At 35.0% G+C, this 21913-nt stretch overlaps 1 protein-coding gene and 1 long non-coding RNA gene across 4 annotated transcripts in view; one reads left to right on the top strand and one right to left on the bottom strand.

Annotated features, from left to right (window-relative positions):
* Nucleotides 1-7795, top strand: part of LOC127549623 (uncharacterized) — a 40642-nt gene extending 32847 nt beyond the window's left edge. For all 3 annotated transcript variants that reach the window (XR_007950676.1, XR_007950674.1, XR_007950675.1), the window contains 2 exons: nucleotides 4359-4446; nucleotides 7710-7795. This is a non-coding gene — a long non-coding RNA (uncharacterized LOC127549623). The remainder of the gene's footprint in view (nucleotides 1-4358; nucleotides 4447-7709) is intronic.
* Nucleotides 5559-21913, bottom strand: part of PPP1R36 (protein phosphatase 1 regulatory subunit 36) — a 31518-nt gene continuing 15163 nt past the window's right edge. The window contains exons 6-11 of the mRNA XM_051977815.1: nucleotides 21303-21401; nucleotides 15999-16133; nucleotides 8157-8199; nucleotides 7585-7763; nucleotides 7308-7499; nucleotides 5559-5807 (exon numbers count right to left, since the gene is read on the bottom strand). Coding sequence (XP_051833775.1) covers nucleotides 5621-5807; nucleotides 7308-7499; nucleotides 7585-7763; nucleotides 8157-8199; nucleotides 15999-16133; nucleotides 21303-21401 — 835 coding nt within the window. The 3' untranslated portion in view covers nucleotides 5559-5620. The remainder of the gene's footprint in view (nucleotides 5808-7307; nucleotides 7500-7584; nucleotides 7764-8156; nucleotides 8200-15998; nucleotides 16134-21302; nucleotides 21402-21913) is intronic.

Genomic DNA, 21913 nt, shown 5'->3' with positions numbered 1-21913 from the left:
ACTATTTCTCAAAGTCTGTCCAAGTTCATGTTCATTGTTTCCATGCCACTATCTATCCAGCTCATCTTCTCACATCCTCATTCCTTTTGCCTTCAATGTTTCCCTACAGCAAAATCTTTTCCAATGAGTCCTGTCTTCTCCTTATATGGCTAAAGTATTCATTCTTCAGCTTCAGTATTTGACCTTCCAGTAAATAGCATGAATTACTTTTTAAAGTGTTGACTGATTTTGTCTCCTTACTGTCCAAATGACTCTTAAAAGTCTTCTCCAGAATTCTATTTCAAAAGCATTTATTCTGCAGTACTCAAGCTTTCCTTATAGTCCAACTCGCACAGCCATACATTGCTTCTGGAAAAACTATAGCTTTGATTATACAAATCCTTATCAGCAAGGTGATGTCTCTGCATTTTAGTATAATATCTATTAATCATGGCTTTCCTTGCAAGGAGCAAGAAAAATTTAATTTTATAACTGCAAGTGCCATCTACAATAATCTTTGAGTCCAAGAATATAACATCTGACATTGCTTCCATTTCTTCCTTTTATATTTGCCAGGACGTGATGGGACCACTTGCCAAGGTTTTAGGAATTTTATTTTTTATGTTAAGCTCCTACTAATCATAAGCCCATTAAGGACAGAAACCATCCCTTCTTTATTTTTTCTTAATCACATAACAATGCAGTGTAGCCCATATAAATGTGCTTTTCTGAATAGGATAGAAACTCTTTGAGACAGAGACTTTCATTTTTTATCTTTGTATCCTCAGACTTTCCATAAAATAGATGACTAAGAAATGCTAGCGAAATTTAATTTGGAATAAGAGAATCTTTTCGAATTCTTTGGCCTAAGGCAATCACTCAAGTTCCACAATTCCTAAACTTTATGAAAGGTCCAAATAATATCTTAGTGTGCCTAGGAGGTAGCTGTGGAGAGCTGGACTTGAAGTCCAGACAAGCTGAAAACAAAATCTCCCTTATTCTTACTAGCTGTGTGACCTCAGGAAACTTATTTAACTACTATCTGTCTCAATTTTCTCATCTAAAAAATTAGGATGATAATAATATTATCTATCTCCAAGAGTAGTTCAGGGTCAAATCCTACCTACACAAACACCACTGCAACCCAAATCTCTGTACAAACAAAACATTTAACAAGCTCTAGAAGATGAACTAATTATTGTTCAGTCGTTGTAGCTCTGATTCTTCATGACCCTATTTGGTGTTTTCTTGGCAGAGATATTGGAATGGTTTGCCATTTCCTTCTCTTTGTGGTTCCTCCACAATAGCTTCTTCCCAGTATCTTTCTCTCCCTTTCTTATGGATGCCACCACTCTGCTTCAGGTTCTGATTCTCCAGTTCATTTTACAAATGGAAGAACTGAGGCAAACAAGGTTAAGTGACTTGTCCAGTCTGAGACTAGACTTGAACACAGGAAGATAAGTTTTCCTGACATCAAGCCTAGTACTCTATTCACTGCAGTCATGTAGCTGCCTTAGCTGAATCAGTACTTGCAAATAATACTCTATACCTGAAAGAATTTGAGTAAAACCTTGCAAAAATATGACAAACCACTCTTAAATGCCAGGGTCAGTTTTGGTATTCTTTCATCTCAAATGTTGAACTGGGGAAATACATCTAGGTTATTTTATATCCTGAATTATAATTTAACTTTTGTGAAGTTTGAGCATAAATTTTCTGGCACTAAGATGCAATCCTATTTTAATTAACTCATAAGTTCATAGAGCTGGAGTTAGAAGGGACCTTGAAGGTCCTCTAATCCAACTCTCTCATTTTACAGATGAATAAATTGAGGTCAGAGAGATTAATTGCCTTTAGATTAAACCCAAGATCACACAGTTCATAAATGAAAGAATAAGGATTTGAACTATGGTTTTATGATTCCAATTTCAGTGCTCTTTTCATTGCATTAAGCTACATGATCTTCTAAGATCCTTTATCGGTACAAGAAGCATCTTTCAGAGCAGCAATCAGTAATTTGTATTTCAATTATTCCAATTAGGAATCCCTAGGGGGAAAAAAATCTAACTTGAATATTGAATGTAATAAATTTTAATACAGCAGACTGTGTTTTTTTGGAGCTATAGGAAAGTAGGGCATTGCCATTAAATGATTAAAGTATGCCTCCAAATTGCTTTTCCTGAAATATAATCCTATCTCTTCCTTTCTTAAATGACTTTTTTGAGAAACTTATGTAGGGGAAGGGTGGGGTGGTTTCTTGTATTTTTTTTGCCCATGTAGGTTATATGTGTCCACACAGGTCTGTATAGCTGTGACTGCAAGGGAAACAAGACCAAATGTCTCTAGAGTCTCTGTCTTTTTCACCCACCTCTATTCCTTTTCCAAGAGACACTTTGATTTCTGACAGGAAGAGAAGTAGGTGGTTAGGGCCAGATGCTAGTTGCTCTGTTCTTTTCAGAAAGAGGGGGATAGCAGACCATTATAATGATAACATTTATGTTTATTTATATCATATTACATATCATATAATATAATATATAAATTATGTATTTAAATATAACATTGTATCATATATTTATAACATAAATATAAATAATAATAAATATTATATTTAAATATTGTTATTATTCTTGTTTAGTCATTCCAGCTCTTTGTAACTTCACGGACTGTCCATGGTATTTTTTTGGTAAAGACACCAGAGTGGTTTGCCATTTCCTTCTCCAGTGGATTAAGGTTAAATTAGTTAAGGTTAAATGACTTGCTCAGAGTCACACAGTTTGTGTATGGACCAATTTGATCTAAGATCTTCCTGACTCCATGTCTCACCTGGCCTTCTATATCCATTGAGCCACCTAGATGCCTCCTAGTGTTAGTCTAGGGGGAAATAATTTTTAAATTCAAGCTGCTTTCTTGATCTCTGTCCCTTAATGGAGAAAGAATGTTGTAAACTGTATAATCAGGCTTGACTCCTTTCCCACAAGATACCAGTTCTATAATGAAACTTGCAGTGGATAGCAAATGAACCTATATACACAGATCAATAGTAAAAGAGAAATTAGATAAAGTTTACAAAGGAGAATATATAGCAGAGAATACACAAGAGTAAATGAGCTTTCCCATTGGGGGTGAAATAACTCACTTCAACTCAACCAAGAAAGAAAGTATCAAATCTCACCCAAGGGGAAGTCTCCAATGTAGTAAGCTGGGAATAGGGACATGATAGAAGCTCCTGGTTCCTCCACAATAGCTTCTTCCAAGTATCTTTCTCTCCCTTTCTTATGGATGCCATCACTCTGCTTCAGGTTCTGATTTCCTTCCATCTGCTGTCTTGTGACAACCTCTGGTCCATATGCTTTCAAATCTGCCAGATTAACAGTAATTGTGATAATCAAAATAATTATTGTTACTTTATATAAAGGTTTGCAAAGTCTTTTATATATTTTCCTTCACAGCCAACTTGAGAAGGGAGGATGATAGGTATATTTATCTATTCATTCATTTGTTTGTTTATTTGTTTATTTGTTCATTATTATCATCATTATTATCACTTTGACTCACTGTGGCCCATGGTCACACAGCTAGGAAATGTTGAAAATAGGACTTGAATCCAGGTATTTCTGGTTCCATGTCCAGAATTATTTTCATCCACCATTCCGTGCTACCTTTTTTTTATGTATAGATTTCATCATTATTATCCTGTTCAAGGAAAACAAAAAACCAAGAACAACCCACCTTGGCCATGGTTCTTTCCTATCTACTAGTCTATCTATTCTGGAGTGGGATTCAAGATATTCCACAAACTTGTCTCATTTCCTTCCTTTGCTCTAACACTCGAGATATCTCCTTCACATACATTCACTATACGCCAGTCAATTCATTATCCCATCAAAGAGCTTTTGCTGTGCTGCTGAGATCCCTTCTGATTATTCCATTCTTTTTTCATATTTTCACATGTAGAAATTCTATCTTTGAATATTCATCACTACTTCCTCCACATATTTCCCCAAGTTCTTTTAGTGAGAAATGACCTTTCTGCCCTTAAAATTATTATTTTTTCTTTTTTCCTGAGGCAATTGGGGTTAAATGACTTGTCCAGGGTCACACAGCCAGGAAGCATTAAGTGTCTGAGGTCAGATTTGAACTGGGGTCCTCCTGACTTCAGGGCTGGTGCTCTGTCCACTGGGCCACCTAGCTGTCCCTAAAATTATCTTTCAAAAGTGTCATATGAACTTACCACATTTTATTTTGTATCAGGTTTATTTATGTATGTGTCTTAATAGGAGTGTGCTAGTGTTTAACACTCCTGGGGCAGAGGAGATGGGGGAAGGAGATGCATAAAACATTTTAAGTTTAATCTGTTTTTTAACATCTTTTCCTAGACAACCAACAAATCGATTCCTGATTTGTAAAGTTTGCTGATTTCTGAAATGCCTTCCATTGAAAATTTAACAGGCTTTGGAGAGCCAGGTGAGCCAGATCCCGCTCCCCTAGTAGAGTATAAACTCTTTTTAAGTAAAGGGACGATATCTTATCTACACATTTCTCTCAGAGGCTGGGCATAGTACTCTGGACTTAGGTCTTCAATAAATGTTGAATCTGATCTAGCATAGCATTGAATTAAGAAGCTCAGTAAATATTTTTAAAAAATCTTTAAAACTTTTTTTTTAATGTCATTAATGTGGTCACAAATCATCATTGCTCTTCTGTTTCTTATACAATAAATTTCTAACACCTTAACCCATTCAAGATTCTAAGATGGTTTTAATATTCCTTTCCAGCCTGCTATTCTTCTACACATATCCTATGTTATAATTAGGTATTATTCTACCTCATTTCCCAAGCAATTCTGTTTTTGTTCATGTCTTTTTCTCTGCCCAGAATTTCTCTTCTCCCCAATTCAATTATTCATTCTTCAAGGCCCAGTTCAGATGGTACGTCCATGAAGCCTTTCCTGATCTTTCTCTTCATTTAAATTCCCATGCAGCTTTGCTGAAAACTATCTTATGTCATTTTTCTGCATTATGTCTTTTATTAAACTTCTTCAAATTCATGTCTTTTCTCTCCTAATGGATTGTAAACTCTTTGAGGACAGACATTATTATTCATCTTTGTACCTTTAACAAATGCTATATTCATATATATATAATAGATGTCATAGATGTTTAATGACTCAATGAAATATATTTGAAGATTGTAAGTTAGATAACTTTTATTTCATCCACAAAGCAACTGCTTTAATTAAAAATTAGTTTATTTTAGCTTATTTTAAAGTTCAATTTTTTTATTCAAAGGTAAAAATAAAATACATCATTCAAAAGAAATTACACAATGTAAAATATTAACAAAATTGTCAAAGTTAACTACAAAATAATTATGAAAGTCATAAAATTCTTGAAATGTATTAAATAAATCCATATCAATTGCTTTCTGAAATTTCCTCCAAGTTCTTCCAGTCAAAAATTTGCTTTCTTTCTCTGGCATGCTCTTACAAACACTATTTGCAGTTCTTGGTACATATAGTGAGGTTTAAATTTTTTTTTATTTGATTACAAAAATAAGGAGACAACACTAGAATCATGTTTTGGAGGTTAATAAATAAGCTGACTTCTATTGGAAGTGAAATATTAAAAAGGACCAGTAGTTATTTAGTCACTATTCCTATTGGACCTAGTAATTTCATTGCTAGCTCTAATATCTCTTGAACTTTGGCATTATTTTCATTTATCAAGGAAGCATTTCTCTTTGTAGGCTCCGGAGTCTGTTCTTGTTCACTGGGGAGAAGGGTAGAGGTGTTGAACAGGCTTCGAGGTTCCCCTATGATGCCCACTCTGTGTGGAAAAAAGGATTGTTAGAAGCTGAAACCTCATAGCAGAGAAGTTTTCAATATCAAAAATAATCCCCGATTCGGTAAACCACTATAATGAACTTGCAGAGAGACTCAAAAACAAGATTAACCCACAAGAATTTTTACTAGAATTTTCCTTATTTCTCAGTATTATCATAAGGATACATATGACACCATTTTAAATCAGTCTGAAATCTGAGGAACCACCAAATACATTAGTAACAGCATTAAGGGGATGCAGTGGAATTGTGATCATATATTCATTCAATTAGTCTTCACCTTACTACTGACCCACTCCGATGACTTCCTCAGGACAAATAACCTCTTTGTTTGGATTATAATATGAAAGTGGGTATAGAGGGAGGAGCTAGGTGGTGCATTGGATAGAGCGTCAGGACAATTCATTTTCCTGGTTTCAGATCTGGACTCACTTAGTAGCTGTGGGGCCCTATGCAAGATAATGTCCAGTAGGGTCACAAAGAACTGGAAATGACTGACTGACAACAATGATCTTATCTTTCTACTGGTTTCAAATTCTCCCTTTTCCAGGTTCATGGGTTTTTGTCACAACTCCTCAGAAGCTGGGTTTCTCTAGTAAGTGAGCTAATTTTTAGACCGGCTGATTATCATTCTTCATCCAATATTAATTAAATTCAAGAAAACCCTATTAAGGACCACCTGGCATAGCTATATTATTATAGTTAATTTAACATTAAGTGATCCTGCCCTTTTTCTATGATTCCCTCTGTGAAAGGTCCACCCTCTATATATACACTAGGAATTGAATTCCTTTTTTTTTTCATTAAAACTTTTTGCCCTTGAAAGGGCCAATGTTGAAAAATTACCCATGCATATGTTTAGAAAATAAAAAAAACTTTAATAAAACTATATATATATATATATGTATATATATATATATATATATATATATATATATGTTGCCTTCAGCCTGATGTCTTTGTTGTTGTTCAGTCATTTTCAGTCAGGTACTATTCTTCATGATCCCATTTGGGTAGTTTGCCATTTCCTTCTCCAGCTTATTTTATAGATGAGAAAATTGAGGCAAACACAGTTAAGTGACTTATCCAGTGTCACACAGCTAGTTAAGTGTCTGAGGCCAGATTTGAACACAGAAAGATGAGATTTTCTGTCTTTCTGGCTCAATCCACTGTATCACTTAGCTACTCTACTGTGTAACTCAACCTAATTTCTTTCAAGCCAATAAATCCAGACTGGCAAATATGGCTATATGTACTAAAGAATTCTTGCTTGATCTTGGTTGGCAGTGCACATATCTTCTCCTCTTACTAAATAGGAATTTCTCAGCAGTCCAGAGCTCTACAAATCAGTAGGCAATTTCTCAATGTTTCTTGAATTGGAGTTAAATGGATTGGTATAGGTGAAGTTACAAAGGATGTAACTACAACTGCCTTGTTACTGTATCTTTTCTTTGGGTCATTCTACATCTCTGACTGTCACTTACACAGGCATGGCAACTGAATCATAGTTGACCAATTCTTTTTGGCTGGATCGTTGAAGAGGGACACCCATACGGCTACGACTCTTCTCAAAGAGATGCTGAGCATGTTCTTTAGGGGAGGGCAGAAGAGTAGATAAAGCTGGAGAGCGCAGATGAATGGTTGTTTTAATTGCTGGACGTTTGGCCATCATCTTCCTTCATAGAAAAATAAAATGAAGCTTCAGTTTGGCTGTCCTGTCTTATGAATTCTTCAAATAGGGAAAAACCAAAAAGGCCATACCTGAATTGTACAAAAGTCATTGTCCTCTTTTCCTCACCAGATTCTTCCTCTTCCCGTCTCCGTCTTGCACTGTTAAACATATTAGTACGAAAGAGCCGACCTATTTCTTCATCAATCTCTTTTAGATGCTCACGTCGGAATACTACCCAAGCTACATATGTACAAAAGGTGAAGAAGGCCTACAATGAAAAAGGACAGTCTCAACCCACAACTGTGATAAATAAGGTCAATTATTGTATCCCTCAAAAGTTGTGTGACTGGGCTGAAAGTACCCAATAATCTCAAGCATGTAGCATACAGGTAACAAATAACATGTTTTGAAGTCAGGTTTGTATGAATGCAGTTCACTTGGGTGATTAAAAAAAAAAATAAAGCACTGAAAAAAAAATCTTAAATGACTTTATGTGTCATGTCTCTCATGTTCTCCCATTAAAGTTTTTTTCATGTAGTGAGTCACAGAGAGATCTGGCTCTGTATTGTTGAAGAAATTACCCATCTCAATGAACTTACGCATTCTTAAAGTACTGAGGTAATTGGTCAGAAGTAAAGTTCCATCAATGTGCCTTTCTTACCTCAAAGAATTTCCAATCTTTTTGTGTATCTGAAATCTTTTCCCTGAAACATAAAGAAAAATCAATGGCTAATAACAGATGTTGTATTTTTGACACCCTGACCAAAAAAAAAAAAAAAAGAAAAGAAAGAAAATTGGCAAATGTTAGGGAAAAAAACCTAAAAACTTAAACCCCCTCTTTTTAAAAAAAATGGCCAATTTATTTTTTATTTATTTTAAAATACATTTAGTATTTTATTTTCTACCCAGTTACACATAAAGACAATTTTTAACATTCATTTAAAACTCTAAGTTCTAGATTTTTTTCCTTTCTCCTTCCCCACTTCCCACACTGAGAATGCAAACAGTTCAAAATAGGTTATACATGTGTAGTCATGTAAACATGTCCATAATAGTTATGTTGTAAAAGAAAACATAGACCAAAAAAAAATCACTCAAGAAAAACAAAGTATAACAAAAAGTATACTTCAATCTGCATTCAGACACCATCCATTCTTTCTCTGGGTATGGATAGCATTTTTCATAAGTCTTTCAAAAATTGAATTGTATCATTGTATTGCAGAGAACAGGTTGTCATTCACAGCTATCATCTTACAATATTGCTGTTACTTTGTTCACAATACATTTCACTTTGTATCAGCTCAAATTTTTCTGAGAGCATCCTGCTCAATATTTAATATAGCACAAGAGTATTCCATCAATAGTTACATTCCACAATTTATTCAACCATCCCCCAATTTATAGGTATCCCCTCAATTTTCAATTCTTTGCCACATCAAAGAGCTGCTATAAATACTTTTTGTACATATAGGTTTTCTTTTGCTCTTTTTTTTTTTTTTTTGATTTTTATCTCTTTGGGGACACAGACCTAGTAGTAGTGTTGCTGGATATGCATGGTTTGATAGCTCTTTAGGCATAGTTCCAAAATGTGCTACAGAATGGTTCAATCAGTTCAAAACTCTACCATCAGTGCATCAATGTCTCATTTTTCTTATATCCCCTCCAACACTTCTCATTTTCCTTTTCTGTCCTATGAGCCAATCTAATGGAGTTTGTATTAGTACTTCACAATTGTTTAATTTTTATTTCTCCAATCAATGGTGAGTTAGAGCATTTTTATATGACTATAGATAGCTGTGATTACTTCAGCTGAAAACTTCTGATTTTTTTATCATTTATCAATTGGGGAATAGCTCTTATTTTTATAAATTTGACTGGTTATTGTTTGAGAAATGAAGCCTTTATCAGAGAAACTTGTTTCAATTTTTTTTTTCACAATTACTCTTGCTAACTATATTTCCCCCCTTTATTCTATTCTCTTTCTTTCAACCTTTGTCTCTCCTCAAAAGTGTTTTGCTTCTGACCACTCTCTCCCAATCTGTTCTCCTTTCTTTCACTTCCTTGTCTCTTTCCCCTCTATTATCCTGTAGGGTAAAATAGATTACTATACCCAATTAAATCTGTATATTGTTCCCTCTTTTAAGTAACTTCTTATGAGAATAAGTTTCATTCACTTACTTCTTATTTTTCCTTCTCCTCCCCCTCCACTGTAAAAGCTTTTTCTTGCCTTTTTTTTGAATAATAATTACCCCATTCTGCCTCTGCCTCTTTCCTATTCTCTCAGTTCTTTTACCTCTCACTCCTTTTTAAAATATTATCCTTTCACATTCAACTAACACCTCTGCCTTATATCTATGTGCATACACTCTTAACTGCTCTAATGAGAAACTTTTTATAAGTTACAAGCATCATCACAGTTTAACCTTATTAATAGTTAAGTTCCTTATGCTTTCCTTCTTTCTACTTCTTTTAAGTCTTGTATTTGAAAGTCAAAATGTTCTATTCAAGAATACTTAAAAATCCTTTATTTCATTAAATAGCAATTTTCCCCCTAAAGGATAATACTCAGTTTTGCTCTCCAGAACATCATATTCCAACTCTTTCAATCCTTTAATTTAGAAGCTGCTAAATCTTGTGTTATCCTGACTATAGCTTCACGATTCTTGAATTGGTTTCTTCTGGCTGCTTGCAATATTTTCTTCTTGATTTGGGAGTTCTGAAATTTGGCTAGAATACTCCTGGGAATTTTCATTTTGGGATTCTTTCAAGGGTGATTAGTGGATTGTTTCAATTTCTATTTTATCTTCTGGGTCTAGAATATCTGGGCAGTTTTCCTTGCCATTTCTTGAAAAATGATGTCTAGACTTTTTTTTTATCATAGCTTTTGGATTTGGAGAAAAATTATTTCCAATAATTTTTAAATTATATCTCCTAGATTCATTTTCCAGTCAGCTGTTTTTCCAATGAGATATTTCACATTATCTTTTTACATTTTTTTGTTTTGTTTTGTTATTTCTTGAATTCTCATAACCCATTAGTTTCCATTTGCTCAATTCTAATTTTTAAGGAATTATAATTTTTTTTAAGTGAGCTTTTGTACCTCTTTTTTCATTTGTCCAATTTTACACTTTTAGAGTTTTTTCTTCAGTGGATTTTTTTCCCATTTGGCCAATTCTGCTTTTTAAAAACATTCTTCTTGATCCAATTCAGTTCCAATTGATCAATGATGGACAGAACTAGCTACACCCAGAAAAGGAACATTGGGAAATGAATGTGGACTATTTGCATTTTTGTTTTTCTTTCCAGGTTATTTTTACCTTTCTGAATCCAATTTTTCTTGTGCAACAAGAGAACTGTAGGGATGTGTACACATATATCGTATTTAAGATATACTTTAACATGTTTAACATGTATGAGACTCCCTGCCATTTAGGGGAGGGGTGGAGGGAACTAAGGGAAAAATTGGAACAGAAGTGATTGCAAGGGACAATGGGTAATTTTTCCCATGAATATGTTCTGTCAATAAAAAGCTATAATAATAATAAAAAAATAAAAACATTCTCCTCCTCATTGGCTTTTTATGCTTCCTTTACCAAATGGTCTAGTGTGTTTTCAGTATTTTTGGGGGGGAGAGGAGGATCTCCTTTGCGGAGCTACTCTTTTTCTTTTTCTTTCTTTTTTTTTTTTTTTTTGCTGAGGCAATTGGGGTTAAGTGATTTGCCCAAAGTCACACAGCTAGAAAGTGTTAAGTGTTTGAGGTCACATCTGAATTCAGGTCCTCCTGACTTCAGGACTGGTGCTCTATCCACTGCGCCACCTAGCTGCCCCTTATTGACTTGTTTTTTATGATTTTTTTGTACCACTTTCATTTCTCTTCCCAATTTTTCCTTTACCTCTCTTACTTGATTTTCAAAATCCTTTTTGAGCTCTTCCAAAATCTGAGATCAATTCACGTTTTTTCCTTTGGATATAGGAGGCTTTATAAGTCATCACCTCTAAAAAAAAAAAAAAACTCCTTTCTTAAGGAATTTTGGCCTCTTCTACAATACCATAAAATTATTTAAGCTCAGAACTTTAAGATGAAGTGACCAAGACCTTTGATCCTAAAGGATTAAATGTACAGGGTGTGCTGACAACATTTTCACTCCTTTATCAGGCAAAAATCATAAAGCTTAGCATCTAGTTAACAGGAATACTTAGTTTAAACAGGAAGTTAGGGGATGGTAAACTGACACAGGCTCTCTCTTCACATCTGGGATCCACCTAGCCAAGCTCTGTTACCAGGATGGGCAGCAGAATTATGCAATCTTTTGTCCACAGTAGTTCTCTCCTTTTGCTCCCTCCCTCCAGGGATGATGTCTTACAGTCTCTATCTGTGTCTTTCTCCTTAATCCAAGTTATGCTTCATTCATTTATACCTCTTGCCTCAGTTACTGTTATGTTTAATATACATTGCAACCTACAATATGTTGTCAAAAAGAAACATTAACATTTTCAACAGATCTTCATTGACTCAGGCTTCCTAGTTCATTCAGATCCTGCCATCTCTTAAAGGATTCTGATCAAAAATCAAGGGATAAACATTATACTTAGACAAGCCTTAGTGGAGAGATGTCTGTAAACTTTGTGCACAGGAGCCCAGGCCGGGTTTTATGAAAGAATCATCAGGATTGGAAGATGATGGTGGAAAGGACCGGAGATGGCAAATTAGGAGTTAAGAGGGACAAAGAATGAGAGCTGAGGCACAGGAAGTGACTGGTGGTTGTGGGTCATGAAGAGAAACTGAAAATGGAATGTAATCTTCATTCTCAGTGAAAGAACATGAAACTTGGGAACCTTTTGTCACCTGGATTAGTAGGGAAAAACTTACATTTCAACTCTTTTAGGCAGATTTTTCCCAGGAATCATTGGAAGGTCTCTTAAGGAAAATGAATGCCTTTGTTGAATTCTAGCCAAGCTACAGGCATTTACTGGTCCTATAAAAGCCCAAGGAGGCAGGACCAGATCCATGACATTTTGAGACTGATTTTATGTTTCAATCTACTCTATGTCAGGTCTGAATGTCTTGTTAAATCCAGGATCCCTACGATAATCCCAGTAAGTTTCCTTATTGTGACAATCTCTGGATTAGAATTGAACTGACCCTGGAACTGAACCAGTATTCCCAGCAATTTGCCTGAATCCCTTGGAACCCTTTCAACCAGAAACAGTTTACTTTCTATACTGGCTTTTAAGGGATTGAAAGCATTCCCTGCCAACCCCAAACTCTTAAGTCTCACCAAGGATTAGGAATGACAAGAGAGGACATCATTCAAAGGGTACTTTCTTTTAAAATGTTTATGATGTTTGTTGTGCCAATTTATATGAGTTAAATCCCAATCCTAAATAGTTTCAAGTTTTTTTGGGAAAAATTACTTTTATTTCTGAAATGTTTTACTGGCATACACACACACACACACACACACACACACACACACACACACACACGGAGAAACACATAAGAATTTCTTTGAGGTTGCAGACAGATAATCAGAATTTCTTCAGTAGAGCCAAAAACTACTCCTTAATCAAGGCTCTTATGTGGTGTTTCAGCACTTCCACTTCCTCTGCCAGCTGAAACCAGAGCCCACAGGGGCAAGCATGCAAATGTGGGGGGTAGGGTGGAGAGGACTTGGAGAGGAAAAGGGGAGGAGGAAGGGCCGAGGCAAGAGAGGTGGGTGGGATGGGAGAAACAAACTGTGTTTTAGGAAAGCAATGTCCACTTGTATTCTGGGAACTCGTTTAAAGCAGTCCTTATTTTAGATGACCTACTTTTGCTCATTCCCAAATCATGTAGAACAGCATAGGCATCTGTTTAAGGCCTGGAAACAATGACAGTAACTGCAGAGAAGAAAACAACTTCCTTTAAAAAAAAAAAAAAAAAACAAGTCTGGGGACATACAAACCTCCCATTCTGCTCTAACTCTCTGCCCATTCTCTCTGTGTGTCTCTGTATGTGTGTGTATGTGTGTGTGTGTCTGTCTGTCTGTCTGTCTCTGTTTCTCTCCTTCTCTCTCTCTTTCTGGGTCTCCTTTTCTCTCTCCTCTCTCTCTATCTCCTTTTCTCTGTCTGTCTCTGTTTCCTTTTTTTTCTCTCCTTTTCTCTCTGTCTCTATCTGCCTCTTTCTTCCTCCTTTTCTCTTTCTTTCTTCTATTTCTTCTCATCTCTCCTTCCCTCAATTCCCCCCACACATATTCTTCTTCCCTTCCTCTTCTTCTCTCCTCTCTCTACTCAAAGTTTACAGATTTTTTTTTTTATTGAGTACTTAGATAAATAAGTAATCCTTTTCTTCTTAAGTTTTGCACTGTCTTTCATAGAGGCCCAGTATAAGGAGTTACAGAACATGTCTCTTGAGTTTCCCTAGGAACTACCAGGGTTTCAACTTCAGCAAGTTCAAACAGGGCTCATAAGAAACAATACATCCCTTATTTGAGATCAGATCCTAAAAGCAGCTGAACAGAAAGTCTGGCTGGTAGCAAATTTGTAAATGGAAGTTAAGTTCCTTAGGTTTCAGTGCTATTATTGAAAATTATTCACTGAGATCTTTGTCCTTCATCAGATCTTTATTCACAAGCATCTTTATTTAGAATCATTCCAAGGAGAATCGGGGTTCAGTGCTGACCATGTATAAGGTATTCAGAGCCTAACCCAATCTCCTTATGTAATTTCCAGGTTTCTTTCTCAAAACAATAATTCTGTCCAGAAGAAATGAGGTTAAACTGAACATCCCAAACAATTAAGAGCTGCTTTAATGTGTGTGTGTGTGTGTGTGTGTGTGTGTGTTTAAAGCATCAGCCATCCATGCTCCTCCTAACCTGATGCTACAGCAACATAAAATACACAGGCTGTGATCCATACAAGTTGAGGTCATTTTTTTCCTTTAAGGATGACCTGAACAAGGCTACATATGCTATGAAGTAATTTTCTAATTTTGCTAAGAACACACATATCCATTTTTCTTTAAAAAAACACACACACACACATTAAAGGGGGCAACTAGATAGCACAGTGGATAGAGTACCAGCCCTGAAGTCAGGAGGACCTGAGTTCAAATCTGATCTCAGACACTTAACACAACTTCCTAGTTGTGTGACCCTGGGCAAGTCACTTAATCCCAATTACCTCAGGGGAAAAAACTTACAAAGAAATCATAAAAAAATTTCTGTAAAACTAACAATTCATAGCTTTGAAACTAGAAAAGTCAGACCCTCCTAGCTCTATAAAGACATGAAAGCACAAAATTAACACCCCCAAAATTGCTAGTTTCAACTGAAATTTCTGTGAAACTGCAAATTCAGCCTCAGAGAAAAATGAATAATAGCAAAAATAGGTTAACCCAACTTAAAATGATGTCTTTTAGAAATGGAGAAAAGTCAGAAGATATGCTTGAAAAAAGTATTCCAAGGGATGTTAGCTTATTCATATTGTGGAAAATGGAATTATTAATAATGCACTGACATCAGCTAATTCCATGGAAGGCAGACACCATTGTATGTTCCTATTCTTTCTAAGAAATGGGTTGGTCTCTAGAAAGTAGGAACATTAAGTAATATAGTAAGTAGTATCCTCTAAATAATGGGACATCCAGGTTGATAATTTTGTTAACAGCTACCCCCAAAAATCTGAGCAAAGAGTATGAAAGGAAAAGTAAATGAGAAAGAATGGGCAAATACCAATGAGCACTTAGGGGAATGACTATAAAAAGCTATTAAACTTTGTGCTATGAATTAAATTTGAGTATATAAATATTTACTAAACAAGATAATTTAGCTGTGTTGGTGTTCAATGTTAAAATTTCAATAAAACACTTAGGTTAAGGGGGAAAAAACACCACAATTTGAGCATATGGAATTACATACAACTTTAGATTTCACAGTGTGGAAATCACTGAGAAAAATGGAAGCCTTAAAAGAATACTGGAACTAGAATCAGAAGACCTAAGTTTGAATTCTGATGCCACTATTTACTACTTTGAGCAACTCAGTTATTTTCTGGAACTCAGTTTATTGTAAAATGAAAACATCGGACTGGAATAATCTCTAAGGGTTTCTATAATTCCCAAATTCCATAACTACTCATTTTTAAAAATGTATTAATATGAGTAGAAATGTGTATGTTTATAAATAGCTCTGTGTGTGTGTATGTGTGTGTGTGTGTGTGTGTGTGTGTATATATATATATATATATATATATATATATATATATATATATATAGACTTCTTCAATAAAGTAAAAAGTACATAGCAGAGAACAAAAGAAAACCAACAAGGAAACAAAGAAAAGTCAACAACATTGTCTATGTATTATAAAGGTTTTTCTTGAAATAGAAATTTATTGTTTTATAATAAATCCTTTTGTACAAGGCAATGTTGGGGGTGGGTTGTTTGTTTCATTTTGTATTTAAACAGAAAATTTTTTAAAATGTATGAAATAAAAAAAAAATAAATAAAATATATTTACTTACTTCCCACAGGCCATGTGATGTTTATCAGGCATTCCCAAACCTAAAACAAGGATACAGTATTTCTGGGCAAGATATTTCTGTGCTTCTTGTAACTTCTCAATAACTAACTCCATCTCCCTTTTCTCTAAGTGGCTCCTGAAAAAAAAGTTATAGTTAAAATTCTTTAATTGGTAAGAAATGCAGAAAGGCTGAAAGACCAATCTGAATTAGGGTAAATGCCAAATTATAGGCTTTTGGGGAAAGAAATACAATCTTCCAGTATTTAAATATGGCACATAATTAATTAATTGTAATCATATAACATTTTTGGATTTCGAGGCATTTTCATCACAATAACCTTGTAAAGTAGGTATTACAAATATGAGCTTTTTTTTTTTTTTTTTGGCTCAAGAAGCAATTGGGGTTAAGTGACTTGCTCAGGATCACAGAGCTAGAAAGTATTAAGTGTCTGAGGTCACATCTAAACTCAGATCCTCCTGATTCCAGGGTTAGAGCTCTATCCACTGTACCATCTATCTGTCCCTCAAATGTGATCATATTTTCTTAAGTTCAAAGGATCCATAGGTATCTCCATAGGAAAGTCTATTAATAAACATTTATTTTTTTTTTTTTTGTTGCAGACACTCTGCTAAGCACTAGGGATACACAAAGAGGCAAAAGATAGTTGTAGCCCTCAAAGAGCTCATAATCCATAGGGAGACAACAAGAAAACAAATATAGAGAAAGCAATCTAGATAAAAGGTCAACAGGAAATAATTCAAATAGGAAAGGCAGTAGGATTAAGAGGAGTTGGGAAAAGTTTCCTATAAAAGATGAGATTTTGTTGCTGTTTGTCCTTTGTTCTTAAGGAGGACCCATGGCATCTGGACTTACAAGTGAATTGGACATGAGAGGCAGGGTTGGGCAATGTCATCAGCCTCTCTTTCTCCTCCAGGCTCATATGAGTCCAGTGGCAAGATATAACTCAAGAAATGGGCGGTAGTAGTCCCAGATACAGGGGGACACCCGGCCTTTTTGTGTGTATATGGTTTATCTGCATACCTTTATTTTTTTCTTAATTATAGCTTTTTATTGATAGCTTTTTTATTGATATTACCCATATACATGGGTAATTTTTACAACATTGTCCCTTGCACTCATTTCTGTTCCAACTTCTCCCTTCCTTCCCCCCACTCTCTCCTCTAGATGGCAGGAAGTCTTATACATGGTTAAACATGTTAAAGTATATCTTAGATACAATATATGTGTGTGGATCCATACAGTTCTCTTGCTGCACAAGAAAAAATTGGATTCTGAAGGTAAAAATAACATGGGAAGAAAAACAAAAATGCAAGTAGTCCACATTCAATTTCTCAGTGTTCCTTCTCTGGGTGTAGTTGGTTCTGTCCATCATTGATTAATTGGAACTGAATTAGATCTTCTCTTTGTCAAAGATATCCATTTCCATTAGAATACATTCTCATACAGTATCCTTGTTGAAGTATATAATGCTCTCCTGGTTCTGCTCATTTCACTCAGCATCAGTTCATGTAAGTCTCTCCAAGCCTCTCTGTATTCATCCTGTTGGTCATTTCTTACAGAACAATAATATTTCATGACATTCATATACCACAATTTACCCAACCATTCTCCAATTGATGGGCATCCATTCAATTTCCAGTTTCTAGCCACTACAAAAAAGAGCTGCCACAAACAGTTTTGCAGTTTCCCTTCTTTAATATCTCTTTGGGGTATAAGCCCAGTAGTAGCACTGCTGGATCAAAGGCTATGCACAATTTGATAACTTTTTGAACATAATTCCAAATTGCTCTCCAGAATGGTTAGATCCATTCACAATTCACCAACAATGCATCAGTGTCCCAATTTTCCCGGCATCCTCTCCAACATTCATCATTATCTTTTCCTGTTATCTTAGCCAATCTGACAGGTGTGTAGTGATATCTCAGAGTTGTCTTAATTTGCATTTCTCTGTTCAATAGTGATTTGGAACACCCTTTCATATGAGTAGAAATAATTTCAATTTCATCATCTGAAAATTGTCTGTTCATATCCTTTGACCTTTTATCAGTTGGAGAATGGCTTGATTTCTTATACAGTTAATTCTCTTTATATATTTGGAAATGAGGCCTTTATCAGAACCTTTAACTGTAAAAATGTTTTCCCAGTTTATGGCCTTCCTTCTAATCTTGTTTGCATTAGTTTTGTTTGTACAAAAGCCTTTTAATTTGATATAATCAAAAATGTCTATTTTGTGATCAATAGTGATCTTTGGTTCTTCTTTGGTCACAAATTCCTTCCTCCTCCACAAGTCTGAGAGTTAAACTATCCTATATTCCTCTAATTTATTTATGATCTCCTTCTTTATGTCTAAATCATGAAACCATTTTGATCTTATCTTGGTATATGATGTTAAGTGTGGGTCCATGGACTCTGGCTTTTCTTAAAGCTAAGGTCCTTCCCAAGTCTCAATTTGTCTGAGACAAGGCCCATTCAGTGATTAAAGGCCACGTGAGAAATGACTCAAAAGATTGCTTAGTTTGCCTTCCCAAAAGAATCCATCTGGGAGGGGGAGGGCCTCCGAGTTTCTGGCCAAACAATTGCTACTTGCATGCATTCTGAGTCATCCAACCTAAACTATGAGCAAGAGAATCTTGGGTTAGGACTTATGAATTGCCTAAGCTGTGAAAGTCAGAGTGATTTGGGTTTTAAAGGCAGAGTTTTATTTGGGGCTTAAAGGAAGTGGTAGAGATGAGGATGAAGATCATTTCAGGCCTGGAGAACAATCAGGGGAAATGCTAAAGCTGAGAGATGGAATATGTTGTTCAAGGAACAGCAAGGAAGCTAGTGTCATTGACTAAAGAGTACTTAGCAGGGAGTAAAGCATATTTTTAAAAAAACTGGTTGGAGTGAGCTAAATTATAAAGGGCTTTGAATGCTAGAGATTTTTGTATTTGGATCCTGAAGGCCAAAGGAAGTCATAGGAATTTATTAAGTATGGCTGGTAACTTGGTCATACCTGTGTGATAGGAAAATACAATTTGAAATGTTTGAGAAGTCTGTCTGACTCTCTCATTTTACAAATGAGGAAATCAAGGGCTAGAATGTAAGTGATTTTCCAAACATCAAATTAAAGATAGGAACAAGATTTGAACTCAGGTCCTCTGATGCCAAATACAAATACATTATATCACACTGCCTCTAATCTAACCCTTTCATTTTATAGGTAAAGAAATTAAATCCAGAGACATTAAGTGATTTGGCCAAGGTCACTAGGATAGTGATTAAGCCAATAATTCAAAGTCACAAGACATACATCTTGGGGTGACACAAAACTGTAGAGATGCCAGAGCCAATATCCAGCAAATATTTCAGCACATGGACCTATGGCACAAATTTAACAAGAAATTCAATAGAGATAAGTATAAATCTGGCATTTTTGCTAAAACATTAGTTGATAAGTACAAGACAGATGAAATGTGACTTAATAATAACTCATGTGAAAAAGAAGCCATTTTAGTTGACTCTTAGGCCAGTATGAGCAGTGTGAAGTGATTATCCAAAAAGCTAATTTGAGCTTAGGCTTCATGAATGAAAGCAGAATGCAGAACACATTGTTTGGTCATAGAATTGTATTTAGTTCTAGCTACCACATTTCAAGAGGGGAATCAACAAACTCAAGCATATCCAGGGCAATGAAGGTTCTCATAACCATTCCATATGTAGTGTAGAGGAGATATGTGATTAGGAACATGATGATAAATAATAATCTTCAAGCATTTTCAAAGTTTATACAAAAGAGGGATTAAACTTGCTTTGCCATGTTCAGAAATCAGAGTTAGGATCAATGAGCATATATGAGGACATGATGTTCTTACTTATGAGCATTGACATTCTTCCTGATCATTTAAACAAGATAAATGAAGCTATTTGTCTACTTGTCAAGAAAAGTGTAGAGGGAATTTTTATATTAAGGAGGGGGGATGGACTAGATCAGAAGTCCTTAAAGCTTTTTTATGTCACAGACCTCTCTGGCAATATGGTGAAGCCTATGAACCCCTCTTCTCAGAAAAATGTTTTGAAATATATAAAATAAAATACACAAAGGAATTCAATTACAATTACAGTCAAATACATTTATCAAAATATTTTTTTAAAAAACAGGTTCCCAGACCAAGAATCCCAGAACCAGACTAAGGTTCCAGTTCTATGATCAAAATCTGCTTGTCAATATCAATTTCAAAATAGGCTCCATTTCTCCAAAGACACCCAAAATATTCAACTCAACAGTAACAGCATACTAGCTGGCTTTAGTTCTTCGTAAGACAATATCTGTTTCGGTAATTTGAAGTTTTTAATCTATAATTTTGACTACACTGACAGGAAACATAATCCTTAAATGAGTTAAATATTTGAAGGATTTTAATTTGAAGAAGCTGCAGTCATGAATTATTTATTAATCTTGTCCTTTACAAACATGTTCTCAGTTCTATATTTAATTATCAAGAAATATTTTTAAAGTTCCTTAATAGGCATCTGAATTTTACATTGTCAAAGTATTTTGCATCTAGGAAATGAGTACAGCTAAGATTCCAAGGACAGGACACAATCCAGGTTTACTGACAAGGTAGCTTAGGCACATGTAAAGTTTCAATGGTTTGTCAAAGGACACAGGGAATACTGGTGGAATTGCTGGCTAATTTAGTTCTCCTAATTCAAAATGTTTTAATTTGGAATACACAAAATTAAGCATGCTGTATTTAACATGTGTAAGACTGCCTGCCATCTAGGGGAGGGGGTGGAGGGAGGGAAGGGAGAAGTCGGAACAGAAGTGAGTGCAAGGTAAAAAATTACGTACGCATATGTTCTGTCAATAAAAAGTTATAATAAAAAAATTAAGTATGTTGCTTAAAGTAGTTGTTGATTTGGCATTAAGTATCCTGAAAAGTAACAATTTTTTTTAGGGGGGTGACTAACAATATTATTTTTTGCTATGGTCATTTATCTTTAGGATTTTGGCAGGTTTTTTGTGCAGCTCACAAATCCTTTTGGGAGAGATTTCTGAATGTAGTTGCTTGAAAAAAGAAAAGTCAAACAGACAAAACCCAGGGGACTCAGGGCAATACTGATTGTTGACAAAGAAGCTTTCTCAATTATTCATTATATTGAGATACACATGGTTCCCTCATATCATACCACATTTAAAACTTTTTTTTAATAAAAAAGTACTCTCCATGTTATATGAAGATTGTTTTTGGACCATAACAAAGGCAATAACTAGGAAAGAATTGATTGATGCCTACTTACGCCATGTAACTTTTGGGCTTCTTTTCCAAGGAAAGTTTTTCCAGATAATGAGATAAGTAGTATAGCAATGCCATGAGGAATTCATCAAGATTCTTATTTCTACAGAGAAATAAAAAAATGATTACTGTTGACCATTTCAAGTACAAGAATTCTCAACACAGTTCCAATATAGACTTGTGATGGATAGAGCCATATGCATCCAGAGAAAGGATTATGGGAATTGAATGTGGTATATATTACTGTTGTTTGCTTTTTTTTTCCTTTCCCATTTTTTCTCCTTTTTGATCTGATTTTTCTTGTGCAGCATGATAAATGTGGAATATGTTTGGAAGAACTGCACATGTTTTACCTATATTGTTGCTGTCTGAGGGAAGGAGGGAGAAAAATTTAGAACACAAGGTTTTCTGGGGGTGAATGTGGAAACTTCTTTGCATGTATTTTGAAAAAATAAAAAGCTATTAGTATACCAAAAAAAAAAAAATAATAATTTCTAACAACAAAACATATGGCTAGTGAACAATGTGAATGCAATGTGGATGAAAAAATACAGACACAAAAAGAAATCCATGTGGTTAGCTCTACAGTTAGTGTAGATTGATATTAGTGTATAA

Source organism: Antechinus flavipes, chromosome 2 (assembly GCF_016432865.1).
Source record: "Antechinus flavipes isolate AdamAnt ecotype Samford, QLD, Australia chromosome 2, AdamAnt_v2, whole genome shotgun sequence".
Classification (NCBI taxonomy): domain Eukaryota; kingdom Metazoa; phylum Chordata; class Mammalia; order Dasyuromorphia; family Dasyuridae; genus Antechinus; species Antechinus flavipes.
Note: the sequence above shows the minus strand (reverse complement) of the source record. Positions and strands in the feature narration are given on the sequence as shown.